At 48.5% G+C, this 15,965-nt stretch overlaps 1 protein-coding gene across 2 annotated transcripts in view; it reads left to right on the top strand.

Moving 5' to 3' along the window:
• Positions 1-1,605: 1,605 nt before the first annotated feature.
• LOC119575387 (interferon regulatory factor 2-binding protein 2-B-like) overlaps positions 1,606-15,965 on the top strand; it is a 14,844-nt gene continuing 484 nt past the window's right edge. Inside the window, exons 1-4 of one of the 2 annotated variants that reach the window (XM_037922965.1) lie at positions 1,629-2,788; positions 10,320-10,589; positions 10,853-11,094; positions 11,771-15,965. The exon at positions 11,771-15,965 is cut by the window's right edge and continues 484 nt beyond it. In XM_037922965.1, coding sequence (XP_037778893.1) covers positions 1,990-2,788; positions 10,320-10,589; positions 10,853-11,094; positions 11,771-11,926 — 1,467 coding nt within the window. In that variant the 5' untranslated portion in view covers positions 1,629-1,989 and the 3' untranslated portion in view covers positions 11,927-15,965. Of the gene's footprint in view, positions 2,789-10,319; positions 10,590-10,852; positions 11,095-11,770 lie in introns of both variants that reach the window. The other variant, XM_037922966.1, reaches the window with a different exon arrangement.

Here is a 15,965-nt window from a genome sequence, read left to right as displayed (position 1 = left end):
GAGAGAGAGAGAGAGAGAGAGAGAGAGGAGGGAGGGACAGTGGCCTAGGATTGTGGGTCTCTCTCATCATCACCTTTAAGACGACGGCCCTCTGAGAGGATGGAGTTTCCAAAGGGGTTTAAAAACAAGCTTGTATAGAGAGAGAGAGAGAGAGAGAGAGAGAGAGAGAGAGAGAGAGAGAGAGAGAGAGAGAGAGAGAGAGAGAGAGAGAGAGAGAGAGAGAAAGTGAAGAACTAGAATTGAAATAGAGAGAAGGTTGATACACTTTTCGCTGTCACTATTTCATTGGTTTCCGTCCGTTAATTTGTCTCTCTTTTCCTTAAAGGCGTTGAGTGGAAAGAGTGGAAAGAGGGCAAAGAGGAATGACGCGCCCCTCCCCCCCCTTTCCCCTAACGAAAAGAGAGAAAGAGAGGGACCTGCATACACCATGCTTAGACAAGGGCTGAAGTGAAGCACGGCTTTACGCTGGGACTTCGCCAGCCTCTTCATGTTGTGAGCTTTGCCGCTCGTCAGAGAGATTGGGAAGAAAGAGAGAGAGGAGAGAGAGAGAGAGAGAGAGAGAGAGAGAGAGAGAGAGAGAATGTAGTGCGGACAGGAAAAAATGGGGTCTTGTAGAATAAGTGAATGGTAAAAAGATAATACCGCGTGAGAATGTGAGAGGCATAGACAGACAGACAGACTGACAGATTTGGCACTGCATTACAATAATTCATACTAAATGCACTTCTATAATTGTATATTATTTAGAATTAAACGTCACAAGAGTGAAATCCACTGCGAAAGGATCAATTGTAAAATCATATTGACATTATTCCGCCGAGGGAAAAAAGGGAAGAGCAAAACTGTTAAGTGTGAAAATCTACATTACGGAGAAAAATCTAAAAATTATTTTGCAAGGAAAAGCACACGATGGATTAAGTGAAGTAATAGAACAAGGTAAAATAAGCAGTGTATTGATGTATTAAAGGAGGGGCGAGGGAAATTAAAATAGAATCAGCAGAAAACTAATAAAGATGTGGAGGGATTTGTATATTGATAGTAATGGAATGAGTGGCTAAAATAGCAAGTTTTGAACTTCGTGTGAGAGAACAGGAATAGATGGATGAGAAAGATAGAGAGAGAAAGAAATATTGATGGAGAGAGAGAGAGAGAGAGAGAGAGAGAGAGAGAGAGAGAGAGAGAGAGAGAGAGAGAGAGAGAGAGAAAGAGAGAGAGAGAGAGAGAGAGAGAGGAATAGGAAGAGGAAGAGAGAGCGGGAGGCCGAGCAGCACCTGGTAACAGTAAAGGGGAAGTGGTGTGGGGGAGGCAGGCAGGCACCTCTCTCTCTGTTTATCTTGGCGATGTGCTGCCAAGGTTCTCCTGAAGCTGCACTTTGTGAATCACCTCCGAGTTTATTGATCGCCGCCGAGAGGAGTAGCTGTGGTGTGTCCTGTCCCCGGAATCGGCGCTGTTTTGACGCCACGAAAACGTCCGTGTTGGAAGCAGTGTGAGTTCCACTAGTATTTGTGAGAGTATTGTGTAAGAGGAGATATGGCGGGGTGGCGGTGGACGTGCCTCCCGCCTGGCTGGCTGGCTGGCTGCTGGCTGGCCCGCCCATTCGTCCCTGCACTGGGCCGGAGTCTGCGTACTGACTACGTCACAGTTACGTCACTGTACGTGCGTGTGTACGTCCGCCGCTGAGTGAGCCAGACGCGGCGCTCAGTCTGAGAGAACCCGCCAGTCCGAACGCACGAGCATGTCGCTGCCCGCACCCTAGCCTCACGCGGCTGCCACCCGGGAATGTGCCAGGAGACTCAGGACAAGGAGTACCCACACGACTGCCAGTGCGTCCGCCCTCGCACGGGCCTCTCGCCACCCGCACAATACATTGTTCGCTCGTGATACGTGAGTGGCTCATCGGTGGTGATTTTTGGTGATTAGTGAAGCAGCAGCGACGAGAGCGTCAGCGTGCTCAGTGGTGTTCGAGTGGAGGTGATCAAAGTGCAGTGAATGTTGTCGGAGAGCCGAGGTAACATGTCCTCCTTCAGAAGCCAGCGGCAGCACTGCTATCTATGCGACCTGCCCCGCATGCCGTGGGCCATGCTGCACGACTTCTCGGAGCCCGTGTGCCGCGGCTGTGTGAACTACGAGGGCGCGGACCGGATTGACCTGGTCATCGAGGCCGCCCGCCAGATGAAGCGCGCCCATGGCATCAACGAAAACCGCCAGGGCCCGCCCTCCAAGCCTCACCCCCGCGTGCCCATCGAGGCCCAGAACGGCGCCCACCACGGACCCATCAAACTGGAGGCGGGCATCAAGATGGAACCCGGATCTCACTCGCACGCCCACTCCCACGGCGGCCACCCAACACACACGGCCGCACTGCCGCCCCCCGGCACCCCCGGCGTCGCCTTCGTGGCCGGAGACGTGCGGCAACGGGGCCCTCACATGCTGGCCTTCCCTGCAGGGCTGCCCCACCGGGATGACCCGCACGCCCCTGCCCTTGTACGGCCGCCCGCCCACCTTCCCGCCCACCCGCTCCCGCCTCCACACTCCCGCCCGCCGGCGCCCCCGGGGTCATCCTCGGGGTCGGCGCCGCAGAAGAGGTCGTTCGAGCGCGACGACGCCCAGAGTCCGAGCGAGGGCAGCGTGCCCAAGCGCCCCATGCTGGAGGAGAGTCACAGGCCGCCCCTCACGCGGGGCGAGTCCCTGCCAGCGCCCCCCGTCGCAGCCAACTACAAGGACGCCGCGAAACACCACCCCGTCCGAGTCTGGTCCTTCGACGGCTCCTCGTCCAAGCCCCCTGCAGGTTGGTCAAGTTCGCTGCGTGCCCGTAGCCCTAAGTGTTGTTCTGTAGTGTTATTCGGCTCCTGTGCTCTGTGTACACCAATGATCTTTTTGGCTAATGTCATGAACCTCTCTGGCATTCAGTCTCCCCTCGCTGTCATGCTGGTATTTGACACCACGACGGAAAAGGTTACGCGACCTAATGCTGACATCCTCCTGTTCGTGAGCGCGATTTCGAGCGAAAAACTCACATTTACACACACACACACACACACACACACACACTCACTCACTCACTCACTCACTCACTCACTCACTCACTCACTCACTCACTCACTCACTCACTCACTCACTCACTCACTCACTCACTCACTCACTCACTCACTCACTCACTCACTCACTCACTCACTCACTCACTCACTCACTCACTCACTCACACTCACACACGACAAATTAATATATATAAACATATAAATGAATATAAATAAACACTTAAATAAATGTATATAAACACATAAATAAATGTATATAAACAGTAATAAATGTATATAAACACCTAAATAAACGTGTATAAACACTACCTGTCCATTTTATGCACACATTTACAAATATACACAAGAGACCAGATTTCGAGATGCAACCGTAGATGTGCGCTAACGAATCGGTATATTCCCAAACAGTTGAACCAACTAATTGGACGGCGAGGGAAATGCGTCCGTAAGTGGAATAATTGTTGTACTTCCGTGTGACACATAAAGACCGCGGCGGCTGGATAGGCGAGGTTTCACAAAGTTCAAGGCCTCCGTGTTTACGTTGGGCTTCGGGAAGTCTGTCAGTGGAGGCCCTCTGTTCACCGGCCCTTTGTCACTACCAAGTACCGATGACTGGCGAGGTTCTAAGGGCTATAATTGTGTGGGTGGCTGTTTTTGATATCACATTTTTATTGTCACATTTTGTAATTTTTTACTGTGTTGTTTGGATAGGGTGGTGGTTAATCTTGTTTCTGTTGAGGATACACAAAGTGCAATAGAGGGGGAGGGGCGGGAGGTTGACAACAGAGGCTGCAACGGAGGCTAGCGGGAAGTAAACAAGAGCGCGTATACGAATCGTGGTCGCTGTCCTTCCCACGGGAAAAGGGGCATTAGTGGAGGTGGCAAGGTACGGCGGCGCGATATGAATGTTAATGGTGAAGGTTTGCAGTGTAGCTTGTGAAGAATAGAGGACGAGATGGACGAAAAGGTGGAATGGGAATAGGAGGTATATAAATGAGAGAAAGAGAAAGAAACAGGGACAGAGAGAGTGAGAGAGAGAGAGAGAGAGCGAAAGTCAGACAAAGTAATACTAATGTAAATAAAGAAAGGGATGAGTGAAAGTAAGGAAAAAGTGGGGCGTGAAGACATCGCATTCCAAGAACCACGTTTTTCCTGCCCGCCGACGCCGCGGCCGGGAGGGAACCGCCGCCACTGGAGCTGAAAGATTTGTAGAAGTGTCGAGGTCTTCCTGCACGGCTAGGTCCTCAGATAGCCGTGGTGACGTCACAGCCACACTTGTTGATGTTTTCTAATATCTCTTGATACGTAACACACACAGGCGATCCCTTGTCTAGCTGGCCCGCGTAGTTTTCCCTGCCTCGCGTGTTTTTGCTTTGCTTTTTTCTCTCGCTTTTTTAGGGGAGGTGGGAGGGTCGGGCTTGGGGCGTCAGGCAAGTAGGGGATTTTTAGGTGGTTGGTTTAGGTGGGTGTTGGTTTAGGTGTGTTTGTTCCTGTTGTTTATTTGTCTGTGGATTTTTGTTTGTGTTTGTTACTGTATTGGAAGAGCAAGCGCGAGACGCACTGGCCATCACTTGTACAAATCTCGCTCTATTTTATCACACGCACTCACACACGCGCACACACGTACACGCACACGTACACGCACACTCAACTCACACTCACTCACACTCACGCTCTCTCACACACACACACACACACACACACACACACACACACACACACACACACACACACACACACACACACACACACACACACACACACACACACACACACACACTCACTCACTCACTCACTCACTCACACACGTACGCACACATACACACGCAATCATGCGCGACGCACGTGATTGAAGCACATGTGGTAACTCGTTCAAGTTCGGCCTTTGTTGCGGTGTTGCACGATAGACCCCCAAATGCATACGTAGTTGCAGCTAATTTTGGAAGGCGAAGAGCAAGTTGCAAGGCGCGGTGACGCCACTGCTTAATGATACGTGCATTTAGGGTAGATTTATCTTGCTTTTATATTCTTCTTCTATTTCTTTTCTTTCTTTTGATAACGCGATTTTCCTCAGTGTGCAGCCGGTTTGGTGATAAGATAAAATATTTTTTCATCAGGGAGAAGGGCTGGTTTGTGCGCGGGGAAGGGGGGGGGGGTTGGCTGAGAGGGTATAGTGCGCGTTCATGATCCGTTGGGTATCCCTGCTCTCCCCCACTGCTCCCCCTCCTCTCGTTTATCCCCTCCCCCTCTCCTTCTTCCCCACCCACTCGTACCCAACCACCACTGTCACCTCTCATATTCTCTCTCTATCTCTCTATCTATCTATCTATCTATCTATCTATCTATCTATCTATCTATCTATCTATCTTTTACCATATATTTTACCATATTTTTGTTCTATCCTGTCCTTTCTCTCTGCTCTCCCTCTTTCCCATGCCCCATAACGTCAAGTTTCGGTGCCCTCGCGTGTCCTCTTCCCCCAAATTTCTCCCCCCCACGTTTCTTTCTTGTCCCCCCCTTTCCTCGCACATGCCTCCCCCCCCCTCCCCCAGCGGGTCCACGTCCCTGCCCGTCTTCCATCTCCTTCTCGTGGCTACGTGTTTTGTTGGGGAGTGAATTGAGATTTCTATTTTTAAATCGAGCGTAAGGGGGAAAAGGGGTTGCGCAAGAGCGTCACTGCGGGAGGAAGAGGGAGGGAGGGAGGGAGGGAGGGAGGGGTGAGAGACGGAGGGGAAGGGAGGGGAGGATAAGGGGGAGCGAAGGAGCCATCTGCCAGCGCTCACACCGATCTCTCCTCTCCTCCCTTCATGTATCCCGGTCTCCTGTGTTCTCCATCTCTTCCTTGCCTTTCTCCTCCGTGCATGATTCAGGATCGCCCCTGCAAAAGGTCTATCAGGTCAAGAACATAGGGAACGTCACCATCGAGCCAAGAGTGCGAGTGTTTGTTAGTGCGTGTGTCTGTGTGGGCAGCATCGGCTTCCTGGGTGAGCGACTGTGTGGCAGCAGCGGACGGTGTATGAGAGCGTGCGTGCGTGCGTGTGTGTGCGAGTGTGTGTGTGTGTGTGTCTGTGTGTGCGCGTGTGTATGTGTGTGTGTTGGCGGGCGTGAGTGGTGGCGGGGCTGGCAGAGTGCCAAGATGACGTCACGCTGACGTGGCCCAGCGCGCGGTGGATGAGGGACGCACCACCGCCACCACGGCCTTGAGCGGGCCAGCCCTCACAGCCTACACCCCCCTCCCCTCTCCCCTCGCCTCCCTCTTCCCTTCTCCTTTCCCCTCTCCGTCCCTCCCCCCGCCGCCCACATCCTTTTCCAGCTCTTCCTCTCCTTTCCTTTCTTCCTATCTTTCCTTTTATTTCTCTTCGTCTTTTCCGCTGTATAGTTTAGTGTGTGCGTCCTTGCTCTCTTCTGTGTTCTCTGTCCTCTGCTCCAGCCATCTATTCTTCGCACACGCGGACAAGCGCCCGCACGCACATGAACTGATATATATATATATATATATATATATATATATATATATATATATATATATATATATATATAGAGAGAGAGAGAGAGAGAGAGAGAGAGAGAGAGAGAGAGAGAGAGAGACGCACGTACTCACACACAAACGGCTCTTGGTAACGCTCCCCGGCCCCTTCTCATAGAGACCTTCTTTCATAGTATAGGGGAGGGAGTAGGGGACTAGTGCCTGAGGGGGAGGGGGCAAGGGGAAGAGGTGAGAGGAAGGAGGACGAGGCGACTTCACAATGATTTCCAAGACCATCAAGTCCTTTCACGAGTGGGAGTTTCTGCTCCGCCGGGAAAAGTCTACGGGAATTGTATCTCGCACTACGCGCGAGTCTCCGTTGTCGTGACCGTTTTGCGTTCCATGGTTGAGCGAGCGTGTTGACATGCTGGGGTCGTGTCGCTGGGGCTTCTGGTCTTCCCTGGGGATCTCCTTGTTTCCTGGGGCATCCCAGGTTATATTGGGAACACAGGGGACGAAACTACAGCGTGAGTCTACCCTATCGTAGCATCACGTCAGTGCACTGCAGGGATTTTATAGCATTTTGTTGCAGGTCGGCGACGGAGGCTCGCGACTACGTATGTGCCTTGCCAAAAGGCCTCCACAGCAGACCCGACCCGCAGTCCCTCCTGACCTCTGAGACGAGGAATGTAAATCCCTGCGTCATCTCGGCGTCTTGTTATGATAAGCAGAATTGGGCTTCGAGCTTGGCTGATGGAGCGCGTCGTGATTTAAGTTGCAACGGTGGGCGTGCGATGGCGGCGGGCTGGACCCGGTGGGTCGGGGAACGCTACGTGACGGATCGTGGGCGTGCGTGACCAAGGGAGGGCTGGATAAGTCACGCCCTGTCGCAGAAGTCACGAGCCACCTGTGAGGTCACGAACACGTGCTGTGCGAGGTCAATGTTGAGAAGAACATAAGAAAGGTGGATTCTGTTATCTCTTCTGAGAAGGAAGTATACAAAGAGCAGTTAGTTTCCCATCCACCTTTTCTTCATTCAGGAAGGATGTTTGTAAACACAGCCTGTACAAAGATTAATGCTAAGGACATGATCATGCACAACGCATGTGAAGCAAAATAGGCCCATGCAAGTCATCTAAGCCGAGGTGAAAAGGGACAAGCATTCATCCCGTACCATACACGTGCTCTCCTTCAGTTCACCTGCAGACTCGCATCAGCCAAATGAAGAAAGCAGAACCATCGGTTGAGCCGCGCGTGTTGTCACGGATGTCGCTGTTATCAGTAGGAAATCGAGGCAGGTGCCGCTCAGCCCAGCTCGCGGGAAGGAAGACGCGACCGCTTCGCTGGATCATGTGACGCCCCTAGTTACAGCTGCACCGGCGAAATTATCCGTATTAGGTTACACCTGCACGCTTTGAGGACACGTGGTCATCTTTCCCCCGTAGCATCTGTCGGGAAAAAGAGCTTATTTATCGGGCATCTGCTGGCCGTCTTTATGTACACGTAATTTGCGGGCAGGAAGCGAGGGCTGAATTCTAAGCAGGTGCGCATGCGTGTGGGCCATTCAGATGCGATCTTGGTGCTGTTTCCAGCTTTGCACGCGCTGACCTAAATAGACCAAAAATAGTTACCCTCTTCTTGTATGCTCTGTTTTGCTCTGCCGCCGCCTCTCCTGGTTGCTTACGATTGTTAAATGTTGTAGTAGTTGTTGTGATGTGGTTATTAGTCGTAGAAGTAGTAGCATTATCAGTGGAGATTTTTCTCAGTTATGGTTATTGCTGTTGCATTTATAGCATTAGCTGTTGCAGTAATGGTTGTTGTTCATATTGTTTTAGTGTAATAATTATTATTATTATCATCGTTATGATTATTGTTTTTGTTATTATTATTGTTCATATCACCATTATTATCAGTGTTATTATGATTATGATTATTAATGATCATCATCACTATCACCATCACCGGCATCATCACCATCACCATCACCGACATCATCATCATCATCATCATCATCATCATCACCATCACCATCACCATCACCATCACCATTATCGTAGTCGTCATCGTCATCGTCGTCATTACTGCTACTACTATTATAGTTGATGCATTTTCACCATATCTGATAAGCGCGATTCTGTATTCCTTTCTTTAAAATACCGCTTCTTTATTTTTTTATGTTTTTGTTATCAGTATTTTAGGTCTTTGTGTTATCATGTTCCATAGTCTAGCTTCTGTTAATATTTTCACTCTATAATTTCCATTGTCTTTGGTATCTTAATATTATCATTGATTATCGTTATTACTTCGTTTTGATTGTCAGTATCAATTTTATTAAGCCTATACTTTTGTCATTATTTTTTACAATTTTACGCTGTTGTCAATTATGCTTTTTATTCATTCATTTACTTATTAATGATTATTTTATATTCTGCATTCTATTAATATTTTGTTAATGATAATTATAACAATAATGATAAAAATAATTATAATGATAACGATGATTATTATTATTGTTAAACTATTATTACTATTATCATTACAATTATAGTTATCGTTGTCTTTATCGTTATCAGCATCACTTTCACTAAGTATTTTATCATCATCATCATCATCATCATCATCATCATCATCATCATCATCATCAAAGTAGTGATTATAATGATAATAATAATAATAATAATAATAATAATAATAATAATAATAAGAATAATAATTATGATAATCATTGTTATGTTGTTTTTGTTATAAATTCTTTAGATTATTATTATTATTATTATTATTATTATTATTATTATTATTATTTCTGTTATTATTTCTTATTATTATAATTTTTATCTTTATTAATGTTATATTATTATTATCATCATCATCATCACCATCATTACTGATATCAGTCGATCTTCATTACGTTAGGATCTGTATCACAGTATTGTTATTTGTTGTTTGTAATACTGTTGATTATTATACTGTGCCCTGCAACTACTACTATTACTACTTCTACTACTACTACTTCTACTTCTACCACCACCACTACTAATACTAATACTAATACTACTATTCTACTACTACGACTACTACTACTCTACTACTACTACTCTACTACTACTACTACTACTACTAATAATAATAATACTGTTGCTACTACTAATACTAATACTTCTACCACCACTACTGTTACTACTACTACTACTACTACTACTACTACTACTACTACTACTACTACTACCACTACTACTACCACTACAACTAGTTCTTTAACTATTACTATGACGAACACTGTTATTACTATTGTTATATATATTTATTTTGTATATCGTTGTTAAGTATTTTAGTTTAATATTATTTTTAATACTGTTATTTTTGTTGTTGTCATTATCACCATTATTTTGTTGCTTTGTAGCTGTTGTTATTATTAATAGTGTTGCTCTTATTGCAGTTATCATCATTATCATTATCATCATACTATTATTATTATTATTATTATTATTATTATTATTATTGAAGTTATTTATATTATCCTCTTCGTCATCATCATTATTATTTTTTTTGTTTTTATCCTTCGAAACCGTGAACTGTTGAAATCCCGTGGGTAACTTGACGACAGCATAATTTCTACGAATCGGAATTCAGAATTTTACGTACAGAGGGCGACGTGCTTTTCGCAAACACAAGCATGAAACACTTTCGCGCCGCGTGTCACGAGCGGGAGGATGTTCGCGCGCTGGTTGTCGAGGGCGAGGCGGCATGTCAGGAACCGTGCATGGAGCAGCGGGTGCGCCTCGTAGCGAGTATTAACAGCAGGTTGTATCACACAGGCTATCCTGGTCTACCAGTGAGCGCTGCTGCTGTGGTCGCGGCGCAGGCTGCCAGCAGTCAGAGCCAGCCGCAGGCGCAGGCGCAGGCCCCGAGTGGGACCCGCACAACCTCCCCCGAGGGCCCCAATTCCTCCACCAACGGACAGTCCCCCATGGCGGCCCTCCAGAGTGTGACGGACAACCTTCCACCGGGGTCGCCACGCAGCCACGCCTCGGCCTCCCCCCAGCAGCGCTCTGCTTCCAGGAACTCCCAGCTGTCGCCAACCTCAGGTACTTTGCCGCACCTGCTCCGATGCATTGGTTCTGTTCGCACGTGTGTTCCTTCTGCTTACTCCTCTCTCTTTGGTTATTTCTCTCCTGGCAGCATCTGTAGAGTACGTTTGGGATATAATTTGTCGTAGGCATTTGATTGATGAATAGTCTATATTGCTCTTTTTCCTGATTATTATTCTGTGTGTATATCCACTAGCCTTAAGGATCACTCCACGCGTTCCACGTGTGTTTACTTGAGAAGGTGTCTCTCCACTTGCCAGGAGAACCGAGGCGGAGATCCTCGGGCGGGCGACACGGTGACTCCAGCGGGGACAGCAGCCCTGGGGCGCAGGGGAGCGGCGCCGGTAACGAGGGCTCGCAGCCGAGCAGCAACCTCAAGTGCACCATCTGTACCGAGCGCCTGGAGGACACCCACTTCGTGCAGTGTCCCTCCGTCCTGCACCACAAGTTCTGCTTCCCCTGCTCCAGGGACTCCATCAAGCGGCAGGGGGCCGGCACGGAGGTCAGTCTGTCTGATATTTCTTTATCCATTAAAATTATTTCATTATACATGTGTGTGTGTGTGTGTGCGTGTGAGTGTGAGTGTGAGTGTGAGTGTGAGTGTGTGTGTGTGTGTGTGTGTGTGTGTGTGTGTGTGTGTGTGTGTTTTGTGTGTGTGTGTGTGTGCGTGTGTGCGTGCGTGTGCGTGCGTGCGTGTGTGCGTGCGTGTGCGTGCGTGCGTGTATGTGTGTGTGTGTGTGTGTGTGTGTGTGTGTGTGTGTGTGTGTGTAAGTATGTATGTGTATGTGTGTATATATATGTATATATATATATATATATATATATATATATATATATATATGTGTGTGTGTGTGTGTGTGTGTGTGTGTGTGTGTGTGTGTGTGTGTGTGTGTGTGTGTGTGTGTGTGTGTGTGTGTGTGTATCTTTGCTGTACTTTCTCCTTAATTTTTTCTGTAATAACGAAATTGAAATAGTCTAGAAATTAATCCGTGACAGCCATCCATATCCATGCAAGAACTAAGAAACATGCTTTGTGAGATCACTGATAATAGACTTGGTAGTTACTAAAATGCTGTACTTTTAAGGAAACGCATTGGCTCTCCCTGTCTAGAGCTGAAAGCCTAGAGTTCTGAGCGACGTTCGCGACGGTGTACTGATGCTTTGCCTTGTGTTTGCAGGTGTATTGCCCGAGCGGCGACCGGTGTCCCCTGGCCGGGTCCTCGGTGCCCTGGGCCTTCATGCAGGGCGAGATAGCGACCATCTTGGGGACGGCCAACATCTTGCCCCAGCACTCGCAGGACGAGGCCAAGACCAAAAAGGAGCGCGACACATAAGGCTGTGTCGCAGCATCTCTTCTGGTTTTAGTTGAAAGAAGGTCGCCGACGGTGCTCGTCTGCCGGTGACTTATTGTCGACGCCGATCGCAAGTTGCCGTGCTCGGCGTTGGTGGCGCTATGTACTAGCGTGTCCAAATGGTGCTGGATGTGGTCCTTGCTCGAGACTCTGTCCGGTTAGCGGTGGGGGCCGCGGCCGAGGTCCTCCGTGTGGGCCTCGTGGCTCCACCACCAGCTGTGTCGGGCCGCCGGATTGGGACGCGGCCCGGGTCTGTGGGGCAGAGTCAGCTAGTCCAGGGAGATCTTCATAGTGACTGTTAGCCAATATGCGGACTTTCAGTGTGTCATTGAGGCGGTCGTTGTCTGCGCCAGCTCTCACCTGCCCGTCTTTAAATCGCTGAAGGAACAACTGTGACAAGACTCTGCGACACCTCAAGTGAACCACATCATCACTTTAATTATTAGTCGATTTGTTGCAGGTGAAGTTTTTACCGACACGTGCAATTTTTGTTCATAAGACGTCCTGGGGAACTCAGAATGTGATGACGGCTTTTTGTCTCGACCGACCCTCGAGGAAGACAGAAGAGAGCGGTTGGAGGACTGGAGGCCGGTCTTGTGCCCAGGATCTATTGTCTTCAGGAGTGTGTGTGTGCTTGTGTGTGTGTGTGAAGGGGAACACATGACGTCCGTGGCCTGACCTTTGTGGATACGCCCCAGAGGGGTCGTCTGGCCTCAAGATTTATTAAAATAATAAAAAAAAAACAATAAAAAGAAGAGAAGGCGAAGGCCGTGATGAGATCGAGCTTCGCCTTCGGGTCTCGGGCGACGGAAGGCGACGCCGACGAGGTGTCTCTGCGAGCACCCGAGGCGCCGCCGCGTTCCCGAGTCCACAGGTCTTGTACTGGATTCTTCGAGTTTTTAATCTTCGGGGTTTGAGCAGAAATGTTTGTAATCTGTTTAGGCTGTACATATACGTTACCCTGTTATGTACACGCAACACACTGTACTTCTCACGCTGCGACACCGTGTGGACGTTCGCGATTACCAAAGGCTTAACTTGTATATTAATTGATATGGATATATTACTTTAGTGTAACGTGATAACACACTTAGCCTACTAGTCATTTATGATACTGGGTAATTTTGGTACAGTATCACGATTTGGAACTCCGTACTCGCTTTTGTAGGTTTATTAATGTTCCAAATATTCTCTTCCGGCATGTGGCAACCTTCCCGCCATACTAACACCGGCATAAGTTTAAGCGAAATAAAATGGAAAAAATTCAACTTTTTTCGGATTAACATGCAGATCAACTTCCTTCTCATACGCGATGATTCGAGAAATTATTTAAATCGAAAAAAAAAGTTTCATAAATCAACAGCACATGATTGTCAAACTTTTTTTTCGTTATTTTGGTATTTTTTTGCAATACGTGCAGTATTTTTTGAAACCGTTTCTTTGAGACTAGAAGTAGCGATGCGACTTTGTGTCCTCGATACCGTTGGGCGTGAGAAGGAGGGGAGGCCGGAAGGAGGAGGTAGGGAGGGAGGGAGGGAGGAGAGGAGAGGGGAGAAGGGGCACTCGCTTCCGGTGCGATGGTGGCACCGGGGAGGGAGAAGGGAGGGAGAAAGGAGGGGAAGAGGAAAACAAAGAGAGCCAGCCGCCTTCCTCTCTTCTCTCACGCTTTCCTTTCGGACGCGTTTCGTCTTACAAGAGAAACACTTTTAGCTAAGCTTTGGAACAGTCATTCATACTGGAAAGTCAAACGAAAAATAAGAAAATACTTTTTAAAGAAGCGCTTGTTTGAATATGCAAAGGCTTCAGAATTCCCTTCCAACTAGTCCTGTTTACCGTTTCGTATTTTTTGGCGTTCGGTTCCCACGGAGGAACTGATGTGTCTGACTGTCGCTCATTTGCAATCCCTTGAGTCACTCTGCCAAAGGTTTTTTAAATTTCTCTTTTCTCTCGTTTCGTGCGTGCGATCGGTGAGTAGCGCCTGATTAGCCAAGCTAGTAGCCCTTGAGGTGGCGTGGGTGCGAGCGCGAACACAGGCGCGTGTATTCCCGCGCGCGAGATGCCGCCCTGCAGGGAGAGTGCCCCGCCCAACGTCCGCCCCCACCCCCCGCGGGCACGAGGGTCTGGGAGGGGGAGAGCTGCTGCCGTGGGGAGTAGGAAGGTGGGGGGTGGGGGGGTTGCCGCTGGAACGGTGATGACTAAATGGACCTCATCGTCTGCATTTTTTTCCCTCTCATTCTTGCTCCTTTTAGGGGATGAGTTGCTAGTTTCTTTCCCCAATTAGCTTCCAATTTCGAGGGATTTCGAAAGGGTTAGAACGTTCCCTTTTTTGGCTTTTTCACCCTACTTTGAAAGACGGAGCAATACCGTGGGTTTCTGTACGTGCTCTTGTAAATAACACGAAAATGATCGGCGACGATACTGAATCATGGGTTCTTGTGTAGCAGTCCCGGTGACATATGGATAGAAAACGCACCCACGTCTAAACTGTATAGATTGATAAAAGAAAATTAGAATCAAGAATGCGCGGTGAAATTAAAAGATTCACACCCATTTTGCGAAAGTTTGGTGAAAGCATTTTGATAATTCGTTGCTATGTTTACCGTCCAGGGAGCAGCACTCCTTCTCGCCCCAGACCCACCTAACGTCCATCACCCCTTTTGTCTGATCATTCCCATAATAGTGTGTGGTGAAGAGAACCCCCGCCCCCTGAACTAGTAACAGTAATAATGACAAAACCTTTTTTTGGAAACACTGCTGGATCGGTGTCCTATAGGCTACTGTCTGTCATGTCCACAACACTGCTTTGCAATCGTCTCAAGCCCGTGATTATTAGCCGTTTTCGTCCGTGCCCTACGCAATAACAATTCAGATACTTCGTGTAATTAGTTTGTTTTCCGTGAAGTGGAAAACCTATTCGTGTAATGAACTGTTTTATTGACTGACTGACCCCCTGTCCCCCGTCTCCCTCCCTCTCCTTCCCTTTGCCTGTACTTGTTCTTTGTTCGAAGCTTTTTTTTTCCAGCAATTCAGTTCTCCTCCCCCCCCTTCCCCCTCCACCCCAGTTCATCCAGCTTTTCAATGTCATATGATGCCCAGGATGCGGTAGCCATGCACGAGAGCGGGGGGCCCAAATTAAAATTGTTGATTTATGTCTCAATTGGGTATTACCCCCCCCCCTCCCGTCTCTCAAATTCAGGTCGGTGCTCCTGATAGCATGGCTGCCGAAGGATCCTCTTTATTTCTCTTTTCCCCTTTTTCTTTGTTCCATTAGTTGCCCTACGGCATTTTGTTGTAAGTATTAATGCTACTGGTGTTACTACTTTAAACTCTTTCAAAGGTACAAATGACGTAGCTCTTGACCTATTTTTGTAGAAGGGCTTTGTAAAAAATAATGGTGTCGAAGGGGTTTTAGAAAAAGAAGATACTCCTCAGTTCCCCTTGCAACATATATATAAAAATGTCCATTATGTGTTGAAATGGCGCAAAAATGCCCTGCTTTGTTTATGAGTTGGCGTCCAGTGAAGAGAAGATTCTCGTCGGGAGGTGATGTCTCTCACAGTGCTGATTGAACGTTTCGTTAGTCTCCGCCTCCTTGGTTCACGACGAAGCATCGAGAAGAAATAGAAGACAAAAACAAAACAAAAATGCGCTGAGTGAGGCGTGGGCGACGTCTTAGGTCTAACGCGAGTGTGAGCGGGAGTCCGTCCTCGCCCCCCGCTCGCCTCCTGCCTCGGAGCACCCACTCCGTCACGCCCGTCGGAGACCCCAGGATGCAGGAGGGACTCTGGAAAAGGTGCCTTTCGAGGCTCCTTCGGCGTGACCTCCCAGCGAGGGGAGGTGAGAGGGGCGCGAGGGCGGACCCCGCCGAGGTGTGCCTCATCCCGGGAGGGATCGGCGGCGACGGAGAGCCGAAGGTGCCAAGCCCAGCAGCCGACCCTCCACCCACTCCACCAGAAACCAGCGGCGCCACCTCTTGGCCGCGAACAGTGCCAAGGTGCTGTGTGGGAGTCGTGACGTCGTT

The sequence above is a fragment of the Penaeus monodon genome, chromosome 7, assembly GCF_015228065.2.
Source record: "Penaeus monodon isolate SGIC_2016 chromosome 7, NSTDA_Pmon_1, whole genome shotgun sequence".
NCBI lineage: Eukaryota > Metazoa > Arthropoda > Malacostraca > Decapoda > Penaeidae > Penaeus > Penaeus monodon.
Note: the sequence above shows the minus strand (reverse complement) of the source record. Positions and strands in the feature narration are given on the sequence as shown.